The sequence below is a fragment of the Neofelis nebulosa genome, chromosome 7 (assembly GCF_028018385.1).
Source record: "Neofelis nebulosa isolate mNeoNeb1 chromosome 7, mNeoNeb1.pri, whole genome shotgun sequence".
Lineage (NCBI taxonomy): Eukaryota > Metazoa > Chordata > Mammalia > Carnivora > Felidae > Neofelis > Neofelis nebulosa.
Window position 1 is genome coordinate 121,433,108 of NC_080788.1, and position 24,712 is coordinate 121,457,819.

Below are 24,712 nucleotides of genomic sequence, written 5' to 3' on the forward strand. Positions count from 1 at the left end.
CACCCAGGCGCCCCTAGGGTAACTTTTTAAAAGATAAAATCAGAGAATCTTTTTTTTTTTATGTTTTTATTTTATTTTTGAAAGAGAGAGACAGAGTGTGAGTGGGGGACCCGTAGAGAGAGAGGGAGACAGAACCTGAAGTAGGCTCCAAGCTTTGAGCTGTCAGCGCAGAGCCTGACGTGGGGCTTGAACTCACAGACTGCGAGATCATGACCTGAGCCAAAGGGATGCCCGACCGACTGAGCCCCCCCAGGCACCCCTAAAATCAGAGAATCTTAATGCTTAAAGTCCTCTAGGCCAATCATATTCTCTGGGAAGAGACTGAGGCCTTGAGAAAGGAATTGAGTTGGCCAAGGTCACACAGCCAGGATGAAATACCAGGACACCCAGCCCCTCGCCCTGTATTTTTTCTCCTGCCTTTGGTCAGCCTAGTGGAAGAGACAGAATGTTCACTCGCTTGCAATCTATCGGGAAACAACGAATGGTTTCATTTTCTCTAGGGCAATAAATATCTACCAGAAGGCAAAACTATAAATGCAAGCAGAGTTATTCACTTCATAATTAACATGTGAAGATCCTAGCCCACATTTCTCAATTAATTAGCAAAACAGATCAGGTTAACTGCTGTTATAAAACCACAGACAACTTCTATGATCATGGTTCTTCTGAAGTCAACTTCTACTTACACGATAAATAAACATGTAGCACCACCCAAGAAAACAGAAGGAAATAAAACTAAAAAGCAGTCACTTACCTTCTGACAGCCAGCCGGTCCGAGTGCAGGATATTCCATGATATACTTTAACATTTTAATAACTTTTTAAAATGTCTGTCATTTGGGGGGGGGGGGGGGGGGGTGGCGGCACGAGCAGGGGAGGGGCAGAGAGAGAGGGAGAGAAAGAATCCCAGGCAGGCTCCTCCCTGTCAGAGCAGAGCCCAACGCGGGGCTTGAACTCCTGACCTGTGAGACCGTGACCTGAGCTGAAGTCAAGTCAGGTGCTTAACTGACCGAGCCACCCATTCCTATGATGAATGAGTGTGAATCCACACACCTCCTTGGGTCCAAACCACCATAGCTGCTTTTTAATGTTTTCCCCCAGAGCGCTTTTTTCCTTTTTGGGGGGCCGTTCTCCTTCAGTGAGGAGTCTGGTCCCGAGGACCAGTGTCTGGTCCCGAGGACTGCCCATCTTAGCAGTTCTGAGCTCCCCAGGCACTCGTGCTGTTACCCCTGAGACAGACCAAGTGGCAGTTCAGTCGGGCCAGCCGGTATGAGGAGGACGGCGGCCTGGGGTGCCTCCCCGCAGGAGGCTGCCCAGCCTGGCCCCGCCGGCGGAGGGGCAAGCCCACAGACCCAAGCCAGTGTCACCCAGCTCCTTTGTCACATGCGCGATTGCAACCGCAGCTTGTTCTTGGCCTGGTATGGGTTGCCCAACCGCGGCCCTGTTGACATTTTGTCTAGAGAGTTCTTGTTGCGGGGCCGCCCTGGCATTGTAAGAGGTTTAGGAGCATACCTAGCCTCTACCCACTAGACACCGTAGCACCCACCCTCCCCAGGGGGGCACAACCAAAACTGTCTCCGAACGCTGTCAAATGTCTCCTGGCAGGCGAAATCGCTCTGAGTCGAGAGCCACTGGGTCCGAAACTTTGCTGGCCCTTGAGTAAATCCCAACTCTCGACCGGGTTGTAAGTTCTCAGACACAGTCTGGCGAAGCCTTCCTGTCTTACCGCTTTGACCCCTAAGCCCTGAATTGGTCTGCTCATCGCCTATCCATCCACACTCTGAACCCACAACCCCGCCCCCCCCCCCCCCCACACCGCCCTCCCCAAGAGAGAATCACCAGCATTCCTTCCTTCTTTTCCCTGGAGTCTCTCCAACTGAGCTGGAAGTTCATTGGGAATCTCACTTGAGGTCTATTGGAAACTTTATTTTGGATCCAGAAGGGTGACAGTTGATCGCCTCCCAGTGGCCAAAGCTTCTAGATAACAGGGGATAACGAAGAGGCTGTTTCAATGATTATGGACTGATAGGAAGTACTCGTTTGGGGAGGAATGACATGAGCACGCTGGGCTTAGTGATCCTGCAGGCCAGCATAGCCCCAATGTACATTTACACATCACACATCAAAGCGCTTTGCCGCTGCACTGCCAGCCGCGGGCCCCCTCCCACCCCCTGTGGACCCTGCATGCACCTGCTCTAGTTCCCCTGGGTCCCTATTCCTCTCCCACCCTTTGTTTCCTGGGCAAGAGCCCGGAGGCAGGAGAGTATTGGCATATTTGAGCGACTACAAGGAAGTCACCGTGGCTGGAGTGGATTGAGTGAGAGGAGGGAGGTGGGACATGAGCCAGGCTGGCCCCAGAATATAACCTGGGTCCTTCCCGCTTTGACACAGGCCGGTGTCACAGGGGTGACGGCCACTGCTGCAGAAAGTCAGGGAGCCTGGGGGCTCAATAGCAGGTCCTGTGCCTCTTCCAGTGGGAGGCTGGCAGGCAGAAAACAGGCAAATGCCAGCTGGGAGTGCCTTGTACCTCCCCAGAGGTAGTGCCGGTCCCCAGTGAGAGCTTACAGCCCTGTCCCTGTTTCTGTGCACAGGAATCTGAGCGGCTGGAACTCATGAATGCGGAGCTGAAGACCCAGATCGAGGAGCTGAAGCAGGAGCGACAGCAGCTCATTCTGATGCTGAACCGGCATCGCCCCACCTGCATCGTCCGGACGGACAGCGTCAAGACCCCCGAATCAGAAGGGAACCCGCTGTTGGAGCAGCTAGAGAAGAAGTGACCATGGGCTGGGAGAAGGAAGAGGCGGAAGAGGAGGAGGAGGAGGAGGAGGAGGAGGAGGAGGAGGAGGATTTGGGAAGAGGGGGGAGGACGAGGGGTCCCAGAGGGCCCTTCCTTGCTGCATGACAAACTTTACAATGAGGCTCAGCACAGCCAGCGCTGGCCGGGCTTTTTTGTGAAACTCACATCAGCCACACAAGGGGAAGAACGGGCTGACGAAACCTAGAAGGACCAAGCGCTGAGACCAAAGTAGACCCACGGTGGGGCTGTCCTGCCTGGGGCCCAGCTGGAAGGAGGCAGGACAGAGGCCCCCGGCCAGAGAGACACCCAACCAAATGGCCTCTCTGCCAGGGCACCCACCGAGGGACCTCGGAGCAGCCAGGAAAAGCCATGAGTTGCAAACAAACACGCGGCTGGGGATGGAACTGAGTGGGACCACAGCCTGCCTGCCCCCAGCCCTGCCCCCCCTGACCCTGATGCGAGGCTGGAGCGGGCGCCACGTGGGGCCCAGCCGTCCCTGCCCCCGTGGGTCCAGCGCGGCCTTGCCCGGGAGCGGCAGCCGGGGCGCGCCCTCAACGGCCCCGCTGGAGTCTGCTGTGGGCACGAGGCGCGGGCGCCCTTCCAAAGCACATACTCACTGAATGTTTACAGACTGGCTGTCCTGGCAGGGCTTTTCAACTGCACATTTTTTTTATACTTTCTTTTTTTTTTTTTTTTTTTAATATTTTTTACAAAAAAAAAAAGATTTTATACAAGCAATATATATATGGATTTCTATAATCACTCGATGTGATATAGTATAAATATGCTATGGTTTGTTTGTTACGAACAGATATCCAGCAGTTATGGCCGTCGTGTGTAACTCCTAAGTACTGTAGTAGTCTCTGGGTGTCGGGGTGGCAGGGGCGGGCATGGGGTGCGTTTCCATCCTGGTAAATCCTTCACAGTACTCAGTCCTGTATCGCTCAGTAAACGTTACTCTTACTTACTCAGCCGCCTCTTGTGGTGTCTGCCCAGGGAATGGGGTGAGAGGCCCGCTCGGCGGGCCTCCCACTGTGCGGTGTCCGAGGATGTTTCGCGCATCGGCTGGCGGCTCTTGGTTTTCACGACAGCCCTCCCAGGTGAGTGTTTATATGCCCATTTTACAGATGAGGAAGTTCAGGCTCGAGGGGTTCAAGAAGTCCGCGGTACTCCCTTCGTTCATTCACTCACTCCCCAAGTGGATTGAGTGCCCGTCCTGCGTGGGCCAGGCGCTCCACAAGGCGCCGAGTGGTCACCAGGCATAAAACAAATCTAGGTAGGCCCTGTGCTCGTGGAGCTAACAGTTGTGCTAAATCCTTGCAGCCCCCATTCGTTGACCTCCTATGTGACAAGCACACATAGTTTCATTCACTCTTGACAGCGTGAAGTAGGCATCTTTGCCCCCATTGTATAAACGACTTAACTGAGGCTCAGAGAGGGTAAGTGGCTTGTCCAACATTACCCAGCTAGGGAGGGGCAGAGCTGGCGTTTAAACTTGGCCTCCAAGAGCCATGACTCTCCACCCGTCGCCAGCTTGCTCTGTGATTGTTGATTATCGGCTGGGGTTGGATGTCTCACCTGATTAGAAGAGGGAGCCTGTGGGGCCATGGGTAACATTTAGTTCTAGGGGGGCCTGGCTAGAGTTCCAGGCTGTGCTGTGATCCCGGAGCAGACCAGTGATCCTGGCAGATGCGGGCTTGACCCAGCAGAGGGTGTGGCTAACTCGACTTGCCCTCACCTGCACGGCTGAGCACCGAACCCACGCAGCAGGAACAGCTCGGTGTGATACACCATAACTACCATTTATGTGGCACACAGCATGTCCCAGGTCCTTTGGTGCACGCCGTCTCACTTATTACAGCTCTGTGAGGTGGATGGGGCAGGTGTCCTTAGCTCCACCGCAGAGCCGTGCAAGCTGAGGCTTCTAAAGATTCAAGTTCACCTAGCAAAACAGAGGCGCAACTAGGAACTGGACGCTGCTCTTCTGCCTTCTAATCGTGTGTCCTCTGTCCCATCACTGGGGCTAAATCACTAGTTGTCGATGATGAGACTTTGGGTCAAGGACAGCAGTGACCTTGGGTTGCTTCCCAAACCGTGGACGAGGACTGCTGAAATGGACAGAAATGAGAACAGGTCATGGACACGACTTTGGCCCCTTACCTACCCATCTCAGGCCCCCTCCACCCGACATGCTTGGTGTGGACCCCCTGAGCCCTGCCTCAGAAGCAGGGATGGTCGGCTCATAGGCAGCCATGGCAGCACACGGTAAATCCTCGGGCCATAATCCTTTGATATTTTTCAAGCCAAGAGAAAACAGAGACGTGGGCTTCCAAGGGCCCCTCAAATGACCCCGCAGCCTCCCTGCAGGACAACCGCATGCCGCTGGCCACGGTGCCTTTGGTCCCGTGCTTGGGTGCCGTGAGCCTGTACCTCCAGAAGAGTCCTCCTTAGCCTCTGCGGATGGGCTGTCTCCCAGAATCAGTGACTTGTGCTGTGCTGAGCCTGCCCTTGGAGTTTCTTCTTCGGGACCACTGCTACCTCCTGTGGGCAGCAAGAAGTCACCATCACAGCCTTCCTCGTGACAGCTAACGTTTGCATGTTTTCTTTGTGCCTGGCACTTCAGACGTGTGGCCGCGGCCAGTCCATATGACCTTGCCAGGAGGTAGGTGCCACCATCCCCATGGTATAGACAAGAAAACTGAGGCACCAAGAAGATGTAACTTGCCCAAGGTCACAGTCCAGTAGGGTGTCAGGGCCAAGATGTTGGCTGGGCCTCCCCCTGAGGGGAAATGCTCCGTGTTTGTGGTGTGGCCTTAGTCGCCAGAACTCGTGCAGGGGCTGGATGAGACGGCACACAATGAGTATCCCTAACCCCCAGACACCCAGCTCCAAGTGTACGTACAGAAGACATACTTAAAAGGCAAATAGGTTCAAGATTCAATCTTCTACCGCCTAGCCAGGAGCCGGTTTGTGTTCTGGCCTTGTATTCAGTTCCCATAGGGACGAATGCAGGAATCTGAGATTCCTAGGTTCGTTAGGCTCCTACGTGGCCACAGTCATCTGTGTTGGGTTCAGCATCCCCTCCCTGGGGCTCCCTATGCCTTTCTGCCAGGGGGTCACAAGGAAGGCCTGCGCCACCTCTGCCCCAGGGTGGCTATGAGCATCCGCTGTGCAACCTACAAGAAGAACAAGACCCATTTGCAATCAGATGGGCAGAAACTAGTATGCGTTGGTCAGGACACGAATTAAAGGGAACTTGCATTTGCCACTAGTGGGAAATCAGTGTGCCTCCTGTGTAAAGCAATTTGGCAATTACCGGTGATTCTAAGGCTGAACACATGCTTGGACCCAGCAGTTTCCCTCCTAAGTAGACACCTTGGAGGGACTCTAGCACAGGGGCCCAAAGAAATGGACCAGAATGTTCACTGCATCTCTGTTGGTAATAAAGAGAAACTAGAAACAACCTAAATACTTATGACCAGAAAAGCAGATGAACAGAAATGTATGTTTAGGAACTCAAATATTATTCAGCAGCTTCAAAGAATGAACGCGGGCTACAGGTACTGCTGTGGATAAATCTCAGGAACGCGGTGCTGAGCTGGAGGAGAGGAGGGCAAGTTGCAGAAGGATATATGCAGTGTACCATTTATAGAATCTTTCTTGATATGTGAGCTGATATTTTAGTGTTTACGGGTATGCACAGAATTGCATAATAGAGGTATCAAAGCCTGCACAGGACTGCTATCAAAATCAAATATCAAAATCAGTAATGGGGAAAGCTCCTGGGGATGGGGCGGAGGGGGGGGGGCGGGGAAGGGGGTCGAAGGCAGCATCTGCAAGGCTAAGAAGGACACTGGGTTTCAACCGTACGTGTAACATTTCGTTTCCTTTTAAAAATCCGAATCCAGTGTGGAAAAATGATGTTGCAATTTGCCAGAGGTGGGTGATACTCCTCACGCTCTTCTGCATGTTTGTTATATTACATAATAAAAAAAGAACAAGCCACAGCACAAATAAGTTTTCTTTTTTCATTCTTCCCTTAGCAAACTCAGGAAATAGGAACAAAATCTGAAATTGCAATGGAGTTACAGCATATGCTCTTTGAATTGGTGCAAATTTAATTAAATGCCTGGAGGGAGAGAAAGAGACAATTCAAAGGGTGTGATTTGTTTAGCTGGCCCTTGTGATCAGTAGGCCCAAGCCCTGGGGTGAGGGCGCCTAAGGGTGAGGGCACCTTGGAGAATGTTGATCGGCTCTTTTCAGTGGGTCCTGGCCCCTTCTCTCCACAAAATGAGCAATTACAGGCATTTTCAAGGTTAATATGGACTCCATATTTTCTCCTTAAATGCTGACTTCACAAGCCAACCCCTACGTCAAATGCAATGCCCTGCACCTTTAAGCTAAGACTAGAAGCAAAGCAAAGGGGGAGCATTTGAAAGACACGAATGCAATTTTCCCAGGCATATTCATTTCCTGTTGTTACTGTAACAAATTACCATAGTTTTAGTGGCTTAAAGCAACACAAATTTTGATATCTTGAAGTTCTAGAGATCAGAAGTCCGAAATGGGTCTCGCTGGGTTAAATAGAGGTGTCGGCAGGCTCTGATAGGGGAAAATCTATTTTCTAGCCCTAAGTTATGAAGGCTGCCCACATTCCTTGGTTCGTGGCTCCTTCCATCTTTAAAGCCAGCAGTGGCTGCTTGAGTCTTTCTCACATCACATCACTCTGACACCACTCTTCTGCCTCCTCCCTTTCATTTTTTAAGGACGCTTGTGATTATATTGGGCCCACCTGGCTAAGAAGGATGATCTTATTTTAAGGTCAGCTGATTAGCAACTTAAGTTCCATATGCAAGCTTAATTCCCCCTTGCCGTGTGACATAATATATTCACAGGTTCCATCTTTGGGAGGCCATTACTCCACCTACTTCAAGAGGAGTTTAAGAGTTGGAGGTTCTTGCGGCTTCCTCACTCCCTAGCCAGGTAGGCTGTTTTCCCCGGAAGCGTCGCAAGGACAGAGTCTCCGCTCGGGGCATTCTCTGTAGTCGGCACGGAGCAGATGGTCAACACGCACAACACACACACACACGCATACACACACACACACAAAGTCACAGATATACTCACAGATATGTGATACAACATAGACACAGACAAACACAGCACACAGATACACACGAAGATACACAGACACACACACGTATGCGTATAAGGTGGGACTAAGCCTGAAGTAATGAGATTGATGCCGGTCCTACTCCTTTATGCTACATTTCTGTAATTTTGGCAGGAGCTTCTTCTCCGTACTGGCAAATCATCTTTCTTGGGAAGAGCTAAATTATGGTTAATGACAATGTTAATTAAGCTGGGCATACAGTTTTGGCTTAAAAGTTTAAATATGTAAGACACTGAGTTTCTTTCTTTCTTTCTTTCTTTCTTTCTTCTTTTAAGCAGGCTCTATGCCAATGTGGGCTTGAACTCATGACCCTGAGAGGAAGAGTCACGTGCTCTACCAACTATGCCAGCCAGGTGTCCTTCTTGATTGGTTTCTGTACTGTTTTGAGGGTAATTCCTGAAGAAATGAGTAGTAATGCTTTGGACCACTTGCAGTGAAGCTAACATTTAAGTATCAGCCTCTGCTGCTCTGAAGGACGGTACTCACCCGGGTGGATGGTACTGGGCACCTGTTTTGGGCCCCATTGAAAATCCTCAAACTCCAAGGTGCCCGACTGGCTCAGTTGGTTACATGTCCAACTTCAGCTCCGGTCATGATCTCGCGGTTTGTGAGTTCGAGCCCCGCATCGGGCTTGCTGCTATCAGCACAGAGCTGGCTTCGGATCCTCTGTCTCCCTCCCTCTCTGCCCCTTCCCTGCTCTCTCTCTCTCAAGAGTAAAGAAACATTTAAAAAATTTTTTTAAAAAGCCAATGTTTAAAAATAAATAAATAAAATCCTCAGACTCCAGTTCCATCGCATGACCAGGACTGAACAGCTGTGAACAACCTCACACAGGTACAAACGGACACTTCCCCCTCTCCCCGACGGTCACGTCCTATATCTTCCCACTTCCTGTCCTGGGAGACATTCCTGGTGATCCCCTCGGCACTCACATATGCGACATGGAAACTTAGGGGAGTCGATGCCTGTAGGGTCTCCATTGACTAGTTGGGGGGAGGGGACAATGGATAGATGCTTTCTCCTCTCATCCTTCAGGCGGAGAGTTCTAGGATGTGTTTCCTGAGGCTCCTCAAAAGGTCTTGCAGGATGAAGCAAGACCTGTAGAAGTGACCTGCAGACGGGTGCCTGGGTGGCTCAGTTGGCTAAGTGTCCTGCTGTTGATTTCGGCTCAGGTCATGATCTTATGGTTCCTGAGGTCAAGCCCCGCCCCAGTCGGGCTCTGCGTTCACCGTGCAGAGCCTTCTTGGAATTCTCTCTCTGCCCCTCCCACGCTCTCTCTCTGTCTCAAAATAAATAAATAAACTTAAGAAAATAAAATAAAGTCAGGGGCGCCCGGGTGGCTCAGTCGGTTAAGTGTCCGACTTTGGCTTAGGTCATGATCTTGTGGTTCACAAGTGTGAGCCCCGCGTCGGGCTCTGTGCTGACAGCTCGGAGCCTGAAGCCTGCTTCGGATCCTATGTCTCCCTCTCTCTCTCTGCCTTTCCCCCACTCTCACACCCTGTCTCTCTGTCTGGCTGTCTGTCTCTCTCTCTCTCAAAAATAAATAAGCATTAAATTTTTAAAAATAAATAAATAAATAAATAATGAAAAACAAAGTCAGTGTCCTAAAGGGAAGAAGGATCTGGAATGGGCGCATTTGAGTACACGAGACCCTTGAAGCCCCTCCTAGAGTGGAGCAGCCTCCCTGTGCTTGGAGACCCTGTGAGGTTGCACCCGAATCAGGGACCCTGTAGCACGATGTTTAGCGTCAGGATCCCCCTCTGCCACAGTCGATACCACCAGGCGGAGAGACAGGATCCCATATCAGGACAGTCTGAGTAGGAGAACTAGTCACCGCTCCACAAAGAGATTACTTACTTATTTGCGGAAGGAACTACAGGACCTGGCTGATAATGGATTCACAGGCACCAGCGGAGGCGTGTGGGAATGCTTGCGCCCTGAGGGTGGTGGACCAACCCTGGGTGTAGGTCTGGAAAGGGGAGCATTGTCCGGGGGAGCACTTGCTTGTGACTCCGGGCTCAAAGCCATGACACCGACACCCGGAGTTTTCCTTAGGACACTGCCGGTCATGCTCCTTGAAGCTTCCTCACGGCCTGAACCCACAGTAAGCGAGGTAGAGATGCTGAAATGGCCTTGGCAGAGAATTAAGGAAGGGCTCAGAAGGTCCGGGGAGGAGGCCATGTTCAAATGGGTTTGTTATGTGAGGCTGGAGGCCCCATCACCTGACCATGCTCCTCAGGAGGGCCAGAGGAATGTTCACCTGAGCAACGAGGCCACTAACATCCTGGGGAAGCTCTGAATGGGTCAGGGTTGACAGGACGAGATCCTGCCGTAGAACTGGGGCTCCCTAGTATCCGTGGGGATTATGGAGTTCCAGAATGGTAGAAGCCAGAAGGCTAGTAGCTGGCATCATGGACGGCAAGGCCCCTCATCCACTTTCTAGATCTCAGTCAGTTCACAGAGCTGGAATCCACGGACTGAAGGGCAGGTGTGTTTCCTTGTGGAGAAACCTGCATCACCATAACCCATACTCAGTAAAACATTCGGGAACCCTCCTAAAGGGTAACGAGTCAGTAGGGAAAGGGGAATTCTCACGTCTTTCGAGGCCCGTTGCATCCAATTTCCCCATTAGCACTCCGGGTATGCGGTGACAGTGATGCCAGAGCATCTGCAATGCTAGATGCTCCTCTGGCTAGAGATGGGTTCAGTCAGGCCAGGAGATCGAAGGTATTCTGGCCAGGGTCTGCCTGTCAGTGGGTTCAGTGGGCCCACAGACCTTCCCTGTAGCTCTTTACCCAGTGTCTGCTGGATAAGAGCATTTTGATAGGAAAAGCTGAGTGAAAGTGCCTGAAACTGTCCCCCCCCCACCAAGTTAGTGAATCAGAAATGACACTATGTCCTAGGAGCCACTGGAGGGAATCGCGCCATCTTTGAAGACGTAAAGGGCGAAAGGTGGTGGCCGAGGCCCCTAGCCTATTCCTGTGGGATTTACTCATTTCTCTGGTCCCTGTGAAGACCAGACAGATTGTGGGGGACAGTGGGGGGCTACTGCAAACTTAACTGATACTCGGTGCCACGTTTGATGTGTTAGCGTTGTTAGAGTAGATGACACAGCCCCCTGGCGTTTGGTAAGCAGCTATTAACTGGTAGATGCATTCTTCTGAATTCCCATCGCTAAAGAGAATCAAAAGCAGCTCACTTTTACCAGGAGGGAGGCAGAGAGAGCATTCGCTGTCTGGCCAGGGGGCGTATCAACTCTCCAGCTCCCCTTCAGAAGATGATCTTCAAGAGCTTTGATCTTTCTGTCTCCCCATAGAACCCAACTGCTCACATGATACTGATGGCGTGAGGCTCATAAGACCTGCAGGGCAGGAAGTGGCCCGAGCTCTGGATGCCCTAGGGAGGCGCATGAGCACCAGAAAAACACCATGAGGGTTCAGGTGCCTGCCGCATGGGTGGAGTTTGTAGGGGTCCTGTGCTCTGGGGCATTCCAAAGCAGCCCCTTCCAGACAAAGGACAGGTAACTGCACCTTGCACCCCACCACTGAGAAAGAGGCCCCGGACCTAGGGAACCTCTTTGGATCTTGGAGGAAACCTCTATATCTCACTTAGGAATATTTGCTCCAACGCATTTCTCAGTGACTCGGAAAGCTGCCAGTCTTGAGTGGGTACAGACGCGGCACAAACTGGTCTGCCTCTAGAACAGGGTCAACATATGTTCTGCCACCATATCACCCGGTGGAGCTAGAGGTTTCCACGGTGCGTAAGGTGTTGGCTGTTTTGTGGTGGTTATTTTTCATGTTTATTTGTTTTTGAGAGAGAGACAGACAGAGTGCCAGCTGGGGAGGGGCAGAGAGAGAGGGAGACACAGAGTCTGAAGCAGGCTCCAGGCTCCGAGCCGTCAGCCCGACGTGGGGCTCGAACCCATGAACCGCGAGATCATGACCTGAGGCGAAGTCGGACGCTCAGCCACCCAGGAGCCCGGGTGCTGGTTATTTTGAAAGCACAGCCCATGTGCATTTAATAAATTAAAATATAATTTTAGGTGTTATCTCCCACAGTCCCTGTGAAATGTAACCCAGTGAGGATCACCTTGCCTTGCCTTCTAGCAGACCTGGGACCCTTCTGTTCCCTCTCTGGTAAGAGATGGCCCTGTGTCCTTCTAAGTCTCCATCTGTTAATTAGGAGGTCCAGTCTAAGATAAAACCAAAACCCCGAAGTTTTGATGTTCACATCTCCTCCCGTCGCCAGCACAGGCCCGCTACAGGCTGACAGCCTGCAGCCAGAGGAAGAACTGGGTGTCTCTTCTCTCTTCCTCTACCCTGAGCTGACTGGCCAGTCTCTGGCCCCTCCTGGGGATGGAACAGGAGGTTAGGAGCAGTGCTGAAGGGGGTGGGAATGGCCTAATGCCCTTGGACCGTTAGAGTTCTAAGCTGGCTTTGGGCATGCCAGTCCTAGCAAATTTTAAAGCTGATTCTTACGTTAGTTCTTTTCTGGGTCCTTCCGAGTTGTCTGTCTCCAGGGACCTCTCCCCCGCATGACCATCCACCTGGACAGATGTTTCTGTAGGAAGCACTCTCCTCAGGCCCAGAAGACTGTCTTACCTCTAGCTTCTTTCTGGTACATCCCAGCGTTTTCTAGATGGCCTTACCTGGCAGACCCAGGCAAGCTACACCAGCCCACACCGGTCTTGGGAAGCTCCCGGTCATGCCCTGCCCCAGAGACGCTCAGGGCATATAGACCTGGCCTAGCACGGCCCCTTCTTCATGGGGTCCCATGGCGGCTTCCCCTCACTTGGTCCTAGGGAACGGGGCAGCGTCCCCTCCTTCCTGCCTGGCAGAGGGCGAGGAACTTCACACCCCAACACCTCTAGCCAAAGAAATGGTGCCGTAAATGCTCTCCCCAGCTCTCCACATCTGGAACCCTTTTCATGCCCTCCAGCTGGAGAAGGGTTCAGTCATCATGGAACCCACTCTTGAAAACTTCTAAAGCCTGCACATGCTGATGTGGTGATGTGGCTTCACGTCTCTTGTGCTTTGGTGTTTCAGTCAAAACTTTAATTTTCATATCCCGGTACAGTTTTTTTTTGTTTTTGTTTTTGTTTTTTTGTTTTTTTGAGTTAAAGCTCAGGTAATGATTATAAAGGCTCACAGACTCGTGTGACTTGGCTGTAGAAAAGACATTGCTGGGGTGCCTGGGTGGCGCAGTCGGTTGAGCGTCCGACTTCAGCCAGGTCACGATCTCGCGGTCCGTGAGTTCGAGCCCCGCGTCAGGCTCTGGGCTGATGGCTCGGAGCCTGGAGCCTGTTTCCGATTCTGTGTCTCCCTCTCTCTCTGCCCCTTCCCCGTTCATGCTCTGTCTCTCTCTGTCCCAAAAATAAATAAAAAAACGTTGGAAAAAAAAAAAAAGAAAGAAAAGAAAAGACATTGCTGGGATGCCTGGGCAGCTCAGTTGGTTGAGTGTCCGACTCTTGATTTCAACTCAGGTCATGATCCCAGGGTCGTGGGATCGAGTCCTGCGTCAGGCTCCACGCTGAGTGTGGAGCCTGGTTAAGATTCTCTCTCCTTCTCCCTCTGCCCCCTCGCCCTCCATGCTCTCTCTCTCTCTCAAAAAAAAAGATAAAAATAAATAAATAAATAGACATCTCTCCACCCTTGTAGCAGATGGCATGTTCACCAATGGACGAAAGGAGAGATACGTGCTCTCGTGGGTGTTACAGCTTTAAGTCCCGTTTTATTGATGAGGAAACTGAGGCAGTTAGCACCACGGGGTTCAGTCCAAGTAACGTTTACCGAGCCAGGCTGGAAGACAAATATAGACTTCACACAAAAGCCCGGCCTGTAAAGAGGTCCCCGTTCCTTGGGGAGACAGAATAACAGGTAGAGAGAGTCCATCTCAGTCTGGATGACCCTCGAGCTGCGCCCTTTCCTCCTGAGGGAAAATAAAACCCCATTTTGGCTGGGCATACACCAAGGTTCAATGGCCATCTTATCATTTTCCTCCCGCAAAGTAGCTCTCAGGTCAGTATTTTGATCTCTGACAGCTACCCTGACCCTCAAGCTGAGGGTCCATGAGCACTTTCTTCTCAGCCATCTTTTTTTTTTTTTTTTAATTTTTAAAAATGTTTTATTCTTTTTAAAATTTTTTAATGTTTATTTGTTTTTGAGAGAGAGAGAGAGAGACAGAGCACGAGCAGCACAGGGGCAGAGAGAGAGACACAGAATCCGAAGCAGGCTCCAGGCTCCGAGCTGTCAGCACAGAGCCTGACTCAGAGATCAAACTCATGAACCCTGAGATCTTGACCTGAGCCGAAGTCTGACGCTTAACTGACTGAGCCACCCAGGCAGCCTTCTTCTCAGCCATCTTGTCATTGCCTCTTTTAGGTGGCCAACGGGCTGCCCTGCGGTGGTGGCTGTGTCCTTGGAGGCTTTTCTTTTTTTTTTTTAATTTTTTTTAACATTTATTTATTTTTGAGACAGAGACAGAGCATGAACGGGGGAGGGGCAGAGAGAGACACAGAACCGGAAGCAGGCTCCAGGCTCTGAGCCATCAGCCCAGAGCCCGACGCGGGGCTCAAACTCACCGGCTGCGAGATCGTGACCTGAGCTGAAGTCGGACGCTTAACCGACTGAGCCACCCAGGCGCCCCTTGGAGGCTTTTCTAATTGGTGCCCATTAACTGCACTCAATTCCAGCTTCCATGGTTCTTCCCTGTGAGAAAAAACCCCGACGAACCCTGACAAATACAGCAGATTCAAGCTCCCTGCAGGCCCTACATCCTTCCCTTCCAGCCTTATTACTGTGGTATTTATAGCCCAAATATGAAGGGTATTATTATTCTCCTTCCTCTGCCTTTCTTTGCTTGAAATAAAGACTCAGTCCACCCTTCCATTAAGCCGGATTTGCATAACACCGCCTGGGAAGAAGCCTCCTCAGGGTCCAGGGACCAGAGCTTCTGAACTCCGCCTTTATACAGGGTTTCTGAAAAAGCTCTGCTCCTCTTTGAAGGCACAGGAGAGACTTCCCTCAAACGCATTCCCTTCAAGTAGCTGAATCTTTGCATTTCTGAAGCAGCTCCTGGCCCGTGCTCTAGAGACTTCCCTTCCCTCATTAGAAAGGGAAGGGGGGAGGGGGTGAGTCCAAGGTCACCGCTGTGGGTCTCATGAAATAAAGTCTCGTAAAACGTTCACTTTCTGGGGGCACAGATCTGCGGCGCCGGTCAGGTACCCCACTCTGCATCAGGTAGATGGGGGTCCCGCAGCCCCCTGCGGTTGGCCTCCATCACTGACTGGGCTCCCCACCGAGGAGCAGATGGCCCACCCGGGTCCCCTGGAGTCCACAGTTTCTGCCCCTGCTCCATACTGGACTGCTGTCCTTTCACTAGGCCTTACAAAAATGGGGTTTTCTTTCATCATAAACTATAAACAATTCATGGGATTTAATAATTGAGTTACATTGGTACGAAAACTGTTTACAGGTATGGCAAGACCTTGGATTATGAGTCACTTGTTCTGTGAGTGCTCCGCAAGACGAGGAAACATTTCTAACAAATTTCAACTTGAGAAACGAGTGATGCCTTGCGATGCGAGTAGTACAAGATGCCGAATGTCACATGATCACAACTGAGCCAATGGTTCTTCTCTCTCTCTCTCTCTCTCTGAGAGATTGTGGGTGATGGCCTCCCATCCTCGGATGCTCGGTCTCAGGCCACGGTGTTTGGCAGAAATCAGTGACTTTTCAGAACGTTGGACGGTGCCCACAACTGGCACTAGTGTATTTTTAGTCACTTCAAAGCACCCAGGGGACAGTCCTTTGCTTTTCCATACAAGAGTGAGCTTAGGAAGGCCCTGCTTCATTCTAGGTCAAGTTGCTTGCAGATCTAGACCCTTTGCTGCCTTACTGCCAGTTACATCGAATACAGTATACAAGAGTTTATTTATACTGTACTGTAATCACTATCCATGTGAGCATAAAAATGGTCCCATGCAGGCGCACCTGGGTGGCTCAGTCGGCTAAGCGGCCGACTTCAGCTCAGGTCATGATCTCGCGGTCCGAGAGTTCAAGCCCCGCATCGGGTTCTGTGCGGACAGCTCAGAGCCTGGAGCCTGTTTCAGATTCTGTGTTTCCCTCTCTCTCTCTGCCTCTCCCCCGCTCACACTCTGTCTCTCTGTCTCTGAGAAATGAATAAACCTTAAAAAAAATCTTTTTTAAATGGTCCCATGCGGAAGATTCTGTTGAGCCAATAGATAGCTGTGATTCTGTTAGGGATAGTGAAAGTCGTCCTACACAAAAACCCTCCTCTCTCGTCTCCCTCGCACCAGCCATGAAGATTTTCAAAGGTAAGTGCAGGTTAATGTATATTTTGTATTTTCTTGATTATTTTGTATTATATCACAGTATTATAATCATTTTTATGTGAATATTTTGGGGTTTTGGAATGAATCATCTGAGTTTCCATTATTTCCTATGGGGAAATTTGCTTTGATATACAAGTGCTTTGGATTACAAGCATGCTTCCGGAACGAATTATGCTCGCACACCAAGCTTTACTGTACAATACATAGGTGTGGATTTCACTTTGTGGCCAATTCCTCCTCTCTAGGAATTAGTACTAGAACTCCTAGAACTCCAGGGGGCTAAAGTCATTCCCGTTCACCTTCATCTTCTTTACTTAAACATTTACTTGGAAAACACACAAAAAAGTGTTTAAAGAATCTATAATTGAAGAGAACAAAAAGACAAGCCACAAACTGGGAGAAAATATTTGCAAAACACATACCTGAAAAAGGACTTGTATCCAAAATGTACAAAGAACGCTCAAAACTCAACTATAACACACACACACACACACACACACACACACACACAAACTATTTTAAAAATGGACAAGGGGCACCTGGGTGGCTCAGTCGGTTGAATGTCCGACTTCGGCTCAGGTCATGATCTCCCTGCTTGTGAGTTCAAGCCCCACGTCGGGCTCTGTGCTGACAGCTCGGAGCCTGGAGCCTATTTCGGATCCTGCGTCCCTCTCTTGCTCTGCCTCTCCCCTGCTCATGCTCTCTCTCTCTCTCTCTCAAGGATAAATAAAACATTAAAAACATTTTTTTTAAAGGGACAAAAGATTTGAACTGACACCTCATCCAAGAAGATATACAGATAGCAAACAACCATAGAAGATGCCAACATCGTATGTCACTGGGGAATCCCAGTTTAAAACACTGAGATACCACTACACGTCTATTAGATGCCGAAATCCAAAATACTGATCCCACCAAATCCTGACGGCGATATGGAGCAAGAACTGTCATTCACTGCTGGTGGGAGTGCAGACCGGTGAGTCTCTGGAAGAGAGTTTGACGGTTTCTTACAAAGCTGAACATACCCCACAACCCAGCAACTGCACTCCTTAATATCTACCCAAACGAGTTGAAAACTTATGTCCACCCCAAAGTTTATAGCGGCTTTCTTCACGACTGCCAAAAATGGAAAGTAACCAAGATGTCCTCCAACGGGTAAGTGGATAAGCAAATTGTGGTCCATCCGGATGATGGGATATTTTCTCACAACACAAAGAAATGAGCTGTGAAGCCATGAAAAGACCTGGAGGAACTTTGAATGCATGTCACTGAGCGAAAGAAGCCAGTGTGCAAGGGCTGGGTCGCATGTTGTTTCCGTTATATGACATTCTGGAAAAGGCAAAAGTATAAGAAAAGTAAAGAATTAGTGGTTGCCTGGGTGCGGGGAGGGGAGGGGGGAGGGAGGGATGAAGAGGTGGGGGCACAGGGGGTTATTAGGGTGGGGAACTATCCTCATGATGCTGAAATGGTGGAAAACGGTGCATAGATAACATTGCACATTTGTCAAAACCCATAGCTCTGTATAACACAGGGCGAACTCTCATGTAAGTGACAGACTTTAATTAATAATAGGGTTGGGGGGCGCCTGGGTGGCTCAGTCGGTTAAGTGTCCGACTTCAGCTCAGGTCACGATCTCACGGTCCGTGAGTTCGAGCCCTGCATCGGGCTCTGGGCTGATGGCCCGGAGCCTGGAGCCTGCTTTCGATTCTGTGTCTCCCTCTCTCTCTGCTCCTCCCCCGTTCATGATCTGTCTCTCTCTGTCTCAAAAATAAATAAATGTTAAAAAAAAAATAATAATAAGGTTGGTTTATCAATTGTAATAGATGCACTAAACTAATGCAAGAGATTAATAATGGTGGAAACTGTTGGGGAGGAAGTATGGCGTGGGGGGAAGAGGGAATATAGTCTGTACCTTCTGCTCAACTTTTCTGCATACTTGAAAGTTTTTTTTTTAAAGGTCTATTAATTTTAAAAAATGTATAATTCTACCTTTAAAGAAAATCACATAAAGTAAGAAGTAGACATTATGGCTCATTTCATTCTCCCACTCTACACATCCCCAATAAGGAACCATTGTTTAATAAATTAATGTATTATTTTAGAGAGAGAGAGAGAGAGAGAGAATGTGAGCAGGGGAGAGGAGCAGAGGGAGAGAGAGAGAGAATTTCAAGCAGGCTCCATATTCAGCATGGAGCCTGACGCAGGGCTCGATCCCATGACCCTGGGATCATGACCTGAGCTGAAACCAAGAGTCAGACACTCAACCAACAGAGCCACCCAGGTGCCCAGCCATTGTTTATTATCTGGTGCGCACGCTTCCTGATTTTTCCCCCTCGATTTCTACGTGTTTCGGTATGTAGCTAGCTACAACATCACACATTAAAAAAATAAAAATGAAGTCACGTTTTACATCCTATATTAGTTTGCAACTTGCTTATTTCACTTTACGTTACGGGCCTCTCTCCAGGCCGTAGATCTAACCCTTTCTTGGAAACCGTGGCTGTTTACCGTCACATCCTATGGGCACTACCAGTGACCCTCGGGTGGAGTTTGATTGCAAAGAAGAGTCACAAGAACCCAACTGACGATGCTTGCAAATCAGCAGTTTATTTCAGGAAAATCCTTGCAAGCAGTAAAGCAAAACCGCAGTGGTCCCCAGACAGGCCAGGTATGCGCATCAATTGCCCTCCCCTGTAAGAGCCACACGGATGCTCCTTCTCTTTTGGGTCACAGATGTGTCACAGAACACCTTAAAACTAGGAAGCCCCACCTGGCGTTTCCACATGGGCTTCTCATTCTCTGCCAGCCATACGGACATATTTCTTTCTGTGTTACCAGCCCCAGCTGCAGAGACCTCCAGGGGTCTCTCCAACACCAGGTACTGATCATTAATTTCACTGTTATCAGTAAATAATGCCGAAAAAAGTAAAAATAAAAACAAGCACAGCTGACAAGCTGATAAAAACCATCCCGAAACTCCTCGGGCCCATGGTAATAAAATTACACTATTGATCAGCACCTGTGATGCCTTGGCCAGGGGTCTACACTATGTATGAACATCTTTTCTTTCGGTAAATCAGCTCGTGCCAAATCCAGGCCTGCTAGAATGAACCCGCACAACGCACCATGATACGTCCTCTCTTCAGCCATTCCCCTACTGATGGGTATCTAAGTCCCCAGCCCCCCTACCGCTGTCCCTCACCTGCTATTATAAACCTGGCCACAGTGAATAACCTCATATATATGTGCCTTTGTGTATTCGTGTATTTATTTCCATAGCATACGTTCTCTCAAATGAGGATGTGGACAAATCACTTCCCTTTGCTCTTGATCTGTCTCTCCTGCCTTCTTTTTTATGTATTTTAGGAGGATGGGGACGTGCTCCGTGGTAACGCTGTGCTCAGACACTCACATTCCTATTAGGGTTTCGCTGTATTCACTGCAGACCTCCTAAAGTGTCTTTCTCTTCGTTTCTCTGCACCTGCTCTGGTACCCGACTGTCCCCTGGGTTTCCGTGCCTTGGGTCTCTTACCGTCTCTCTCCAAGCCACAAAGGATGCGATTACTACTCTCTGGGATCAGGGCTCTCTGCACAGTGAAAGGGATCATTTCTCCAAGGTGATTCTATTTTTTTGAAAGAAGACCGTTATCTCGTTGAACATACACCTACAGGCAAAGCCTAAGGAAACAAAACAAATCTCCTACAGTAGGTGCTACTTAGGTGCTCCAACAGGTTATGTCCATATCTCAATGGCTAAATTTAGGAAGAGTTCAATTTTCCTCTTTCATATTTTTTTTAATGTTTATTTATTTGTTTTGGGAGAGAGAGAAGGCTAGTGGGACAAGGGCAGAGAGAGAGAGAGGGAGAGAGAGAGAGAATCCCAAGCAGGCTCCACACCGTCAGTGCAGAGCCTGACGCAGGGCTCAAACCCACAAGCCGTGAGATCATGACCTGAGCTGAAGTCGGACGCTTAACCGACTGAGCCACCCGGGCGTCCCCAGTTCTCCTCTTTTAAAACCCTTGTGGCCGCAGAGTCTGGAGCTCTCCTCTGTGTCCTCACTTAGGGATTCAGGTCCCTTCTTTTTTTGTGGCCCTCTCCTCCTCTAGGATTTTAGAGGCCTTCCCATTCAGCCAGCAGATGGGGAAAGAGAGAGAGAGGGGAGCACCGCACAGGGGTTTTGATGCCACAAGTGATGTGTAGCAGCTTATGGTGGTTTTGAGAGATATCCACAGATTCTTTGGTATCAATATGTAGAGGCTTGGGGCGCCAGGGTGGCTCAGTCCGTTGAGCGTCCCCCTTCGGCTCAGGATCATGATCTCACAGTTCTTGGGTTCCAGCCCCACATCAGGCTCTGTCCTGACAGCTCAGAGCCTGGAGCCTGCTTCAGATGCTGTGTCTTCCTCTCTCTGCCCACTCCCCCCGCCCCCCCCAAAGAAAGAAGTAGAGCCTAATTCTCTTCCTTTTGAACGTGGGCTGGACTTGGTTACTCACTTCTGACAAATAGAATGTAGAAGTGATGGGCAGATCCACCATTCGGTTGTAAAAAGTCTACACAGCTTCCGTCTAGGTGCTGTCTCTCTCTCTCTGTGTCTCTCTGTCTCTCTGATCCTTCAGTCTGAGGGAAGCCATGTCTTCAGCAGGCCTGTGAAGGAGCCCAAGTGGTGACGAACCAGAGCACCCTGCCAGCAGTCACTGGAGAATCTCCAGGTCAGTCAGATCTTCAGAGACTGTAGCCCCAGCAATAGACTGACTGCAACCTTGTAAGAGAGAGACCCTGAGCCGGAACCGTCTAGGGAAGCCCCTCCTGGGTTCCTGACTCTCAGAAGCTGTGTGAGATAATAATTGTTCGTGGTTTTAAACTGTTAACCTTTGGGATCATTTGTTACACGGCAATAGATACTTAATACACCTTTCCACCTGCATTTCATTGGCCAGAATCCGGTCCCGTGGTCACACTAATCATGGAGAGGCTGGGAAATAGAGTCGAGTTACGGCAGCAGAAGGAAAGGGAAAAGGGTGTGCTGAGCCGCTAACTTGTGTCTGCTACACCATGGAACTTCTGGGATTCTTCTCCCACGTGGCAGCAACCAAGATCAAGTCTGTAAATTCCTGAGACAGAATAAGAGCCAAAGGTCTCACTTTGGACAACCTGTTGCCTGTTTCGTGTGCATGAGGACAGCCGTGGATATCTAGAAGGAAGTAAGGAATGCTAACCCCAAATTTACGTTTTATTTCACATGTTTTAATTATAGTAACAATACTTGTCATTATTTTATTGATTATTTTTCTTAAAGCTTTTACCAAAATGTTTACAAAACATGCATTATATATGATATCAATATTGCAGGGGGAAATATGCATTCATACACAATGAAAAAAAGACCAGGAAGAAATATATTGAAATATTTTTTTAGTGTTTATTTATTTTGAGAGAAAGAGAGAGAGAGTGTGAGCGCAAGAGGGTCAGAGAGAGAGAGAGAGGGGAGAGAGAGAATCCCAAGCAGGCTCCACGTTGTCTGCACAGAGCCCAACATGGGGATCAATCTCACGAACTGTGAGATAGTGACCTGAGCCAAAACCAAGAGTCAGACTCTTAGCCGACTGAGCCACCCAGGTGCCCCAAATAGGTCAAAATATGAAATAAGATTATTCCTGTGTTGTGAGGTGATCAGTGCCTTTCACTTATTTTGTGTGCCTATGAATTAGAATTTTCCAATTTTTCTGAGATGAAGATGTTTTTTATTTTGTCATCAGAAAAGATAAATATAATAAAAATAAAAGTAATCATTATGAGGATAATATAAACATTGTTATAAAAACCCGATTCCTCTGTATGCGTGAGAGCTGCACAGAGCAAGCAGGCAGGAAGTTGAGAGGCATCTGTTCCATTCGGTAAGAGGCTGGACAAAGCTTGAACTCTGGGGAGCCCTCTCTGGGCTTGTTATTTTCCCTACTTTAGAGAGAACGGAGCTGACTTGACCGGACTTCCCAGGGTGACTGAGCCTTTCATCAGTTGTAGGGGAGAATCACTGTTGTGCTTGATGTGGTCAGATAATCCACCTTAACTTTACCCCCTTCAGGAATGGGAAATGTTTGCTGGGAAGGCTTCTCCCTGATGACCCTCGCCTCCTCAATTTCACAGCCACCTACTCAGACATAAATCTTCATTTCGGTTTATCAGAACCACAGTGAAGGGCGTCTTCCTCGGGGCCTGGTGTACAAATCCTGACACCTCCCCCCACAACATACGCACACACTTCCTACTGTGTGAATTGGGGCCACTCAACCACTTTGCCTTAGTTTCTTCATCTGTGAAATGGGGCTAACACCCTTCACACCCTTCATAACTGATGTCGCACACTGAAAGCATTTAGAACAACGGAGGGCACACAGTTAAAACATCGTTGAGGTTATGTGTAGGAACCTCGAAGTTAGATACAATTCCTGCCCTTGTGGAACAGACAGCTTAGTGGGAAAAGACAGGCATTGAATACCTAATTAGAGATGTAGTGAGTGATTAAAAACAGGGAGGGGAGGGTGGAATTCAATGACCTAGGAGGTAGGATTTATCAGATAGCCCTTTCTTCAGATGGAGAAGTCGGGCTCAGGGAAATGAAGCACCTTTCTCTAGGCCAAGATCTTAGCCGAGTGGTGCGGCCGAAACTCACACCAGATCTGCCTCACTTCCAGCCCCTGTGCTCAGGGCCGTGTGGAGACTCAGCAGGGCCCGAAGCATTTTGCCTTTGTGGTTCCTTCTCCCATTACAAATATAGATTCAAAATTTAGGGGCGCCTGGGTGGCTCAGTCAGTTACGCATCCAACTTCAGCTCAGGTCATGATCTCACGGTTCATAAGTTCGAACCCCGCGTCGGGCTCTGTGCTGACAGCTCGGAGCCTGGAGCCTGTTTCGGATTCTGTGTGTCCCTCTCTCTCTGTTCCTCTCCTGCGTGCGCTCGGTCTCTCTCTCTCTCTCTCTCAAAAATAAATAAAGATTAAAAAAATTTTTTTAATTATATTTTTACAAGTGTATTGATATAAAGACAACTATAACCCAGGCTGGGTTATGTTCAGTTTTCCTTTGGATCTTCAAAGAAATTAAAATATTTTCATGGCCTCCAAAAAGTATCATGAACCCCAGGCACTGTCCATGTGCTTATCATAGGATGTGGAATATGATAGAATTCTGGTCCCCTAAGGAATCCAGTGGAAGAGATATAAAGGGAAACAATTATTATTAGCAACAGTAATTCGAGCTTAGCTGTAGGAAGTGCTTGTTTATCTCGTTTAAGTCTCTTAATGAACTAAGGATTAGTAAATAAGATTATTTTCACTTCCAGGCAAGGCCACTGAGACGCAGAATGTTGACATCGCTTGCCCACCGTGATGAACTGGCTGGGGACGGGGGCAGGATTCAGTCTGCAACCCACATGTTGTGCATGCTGTCTCCCAACACGAGCACGGACGCCAGATGGACCATCCACTGTGGCAGAGGCGTGAGCAAAACGCTCCGGCTCAGTGGTCAACACGGACCGAGCAGGTGAGTGTCTGGGTGCACTGAGGTCGGGGGAGATTTGGCCTCTGACCACTGTCTCCCTACTCAGCACCGGGATGTACCCACCTTCCGGGACGAAGGCCATCTTAACTTTCCTCCTACTGGTCTATCTTCTGCACCCCATCCCAGCGTGGCTGTTCTTAGGCGCGCCAGAAAGAGGTTAAGAAACACCTTTGAGGGGTACCTGGGTGGCTCAGTGGTTAAGCGTCCGACTTGGGCTCAGGTCATGATCTCCCGATTTGTGGGTTCAAGCCTCGCGTCGGGCTCTGTTCAGACAGCTCGGAGCCTGGAGCCGGCTTCTCATTCTGTGTCTCCCTCTCTCTCTCTGCCCCTCCCCTGCTCACGCTCTGTCTCTGTCTCTCAAAACTAAATGCTAAAAAGAAAAAATTAAAAAAAAAAAGAAACACCCTTTGAGCTGCGAGTGTGACCACAGTGGAGCTGAGAGTGCTGCTCACTGGGAGTGCTGCTTGGGCATCACCAGGATGAAGAGGCATATGGGAAACCCTCCAGGCTGCACCTGAGAGCCCTTCACGGTCAGCGAGATACAAGAGAACGATGCCAGTGACGTACATTTCCAGTTGACAAAGACTTCACTCAAATTCATTTTGTTGCTTTTTACCGTCACCCTTGTGAGATCGGTTACAACGGATCGCATGTCATAGCATTGCATGATTTAACCCTTACTTAATCCTGGTGCGGCATTCGAGGCTCCCTCCTTGAAGCCAGGCCTCCGGGTCCCCTCCGGCTCTGCCGGCTCGTCCTACACGCCAGCCAGGCTGAACGGTGGTGCTTCCTCCGCAACGGGCCCAACGCTACCACCTTGACCGTACCCTA

The 24,712-nt window shown here is 49.5% G+C and overlaps 1 protein-coding gene across 4 annotated transcripts in view; it reads left to right on the forward strand.

Annotated features, from left to right (window-relative positions):
* The window catches only part of JDP2 (Jun dimerization protein 2), a 39,054-nt gene extending 35,291 nt beyond the window's left edge, over nt 1-3,763 (forward strand). For all 4 annotated transcript variants that reach the window (XM_058739719.1, XM_058739721.1, XM_058739720.1 and 1 more), the window contains one exon: nt 2,591-3,763. In XM_058739719.1, coding sequence (XP_058595702.1) covers nt 2,591-2,776 — 186 coding nt within the window. In that variant the 3' untranslated portion in view covers nt 2,777-3,763. The remainder of the gene's footprint in view (nt 1-2,590) is intronic.
* Nucleotides 3,764-24,712: the final 20,949 nt, after the last annotated feature.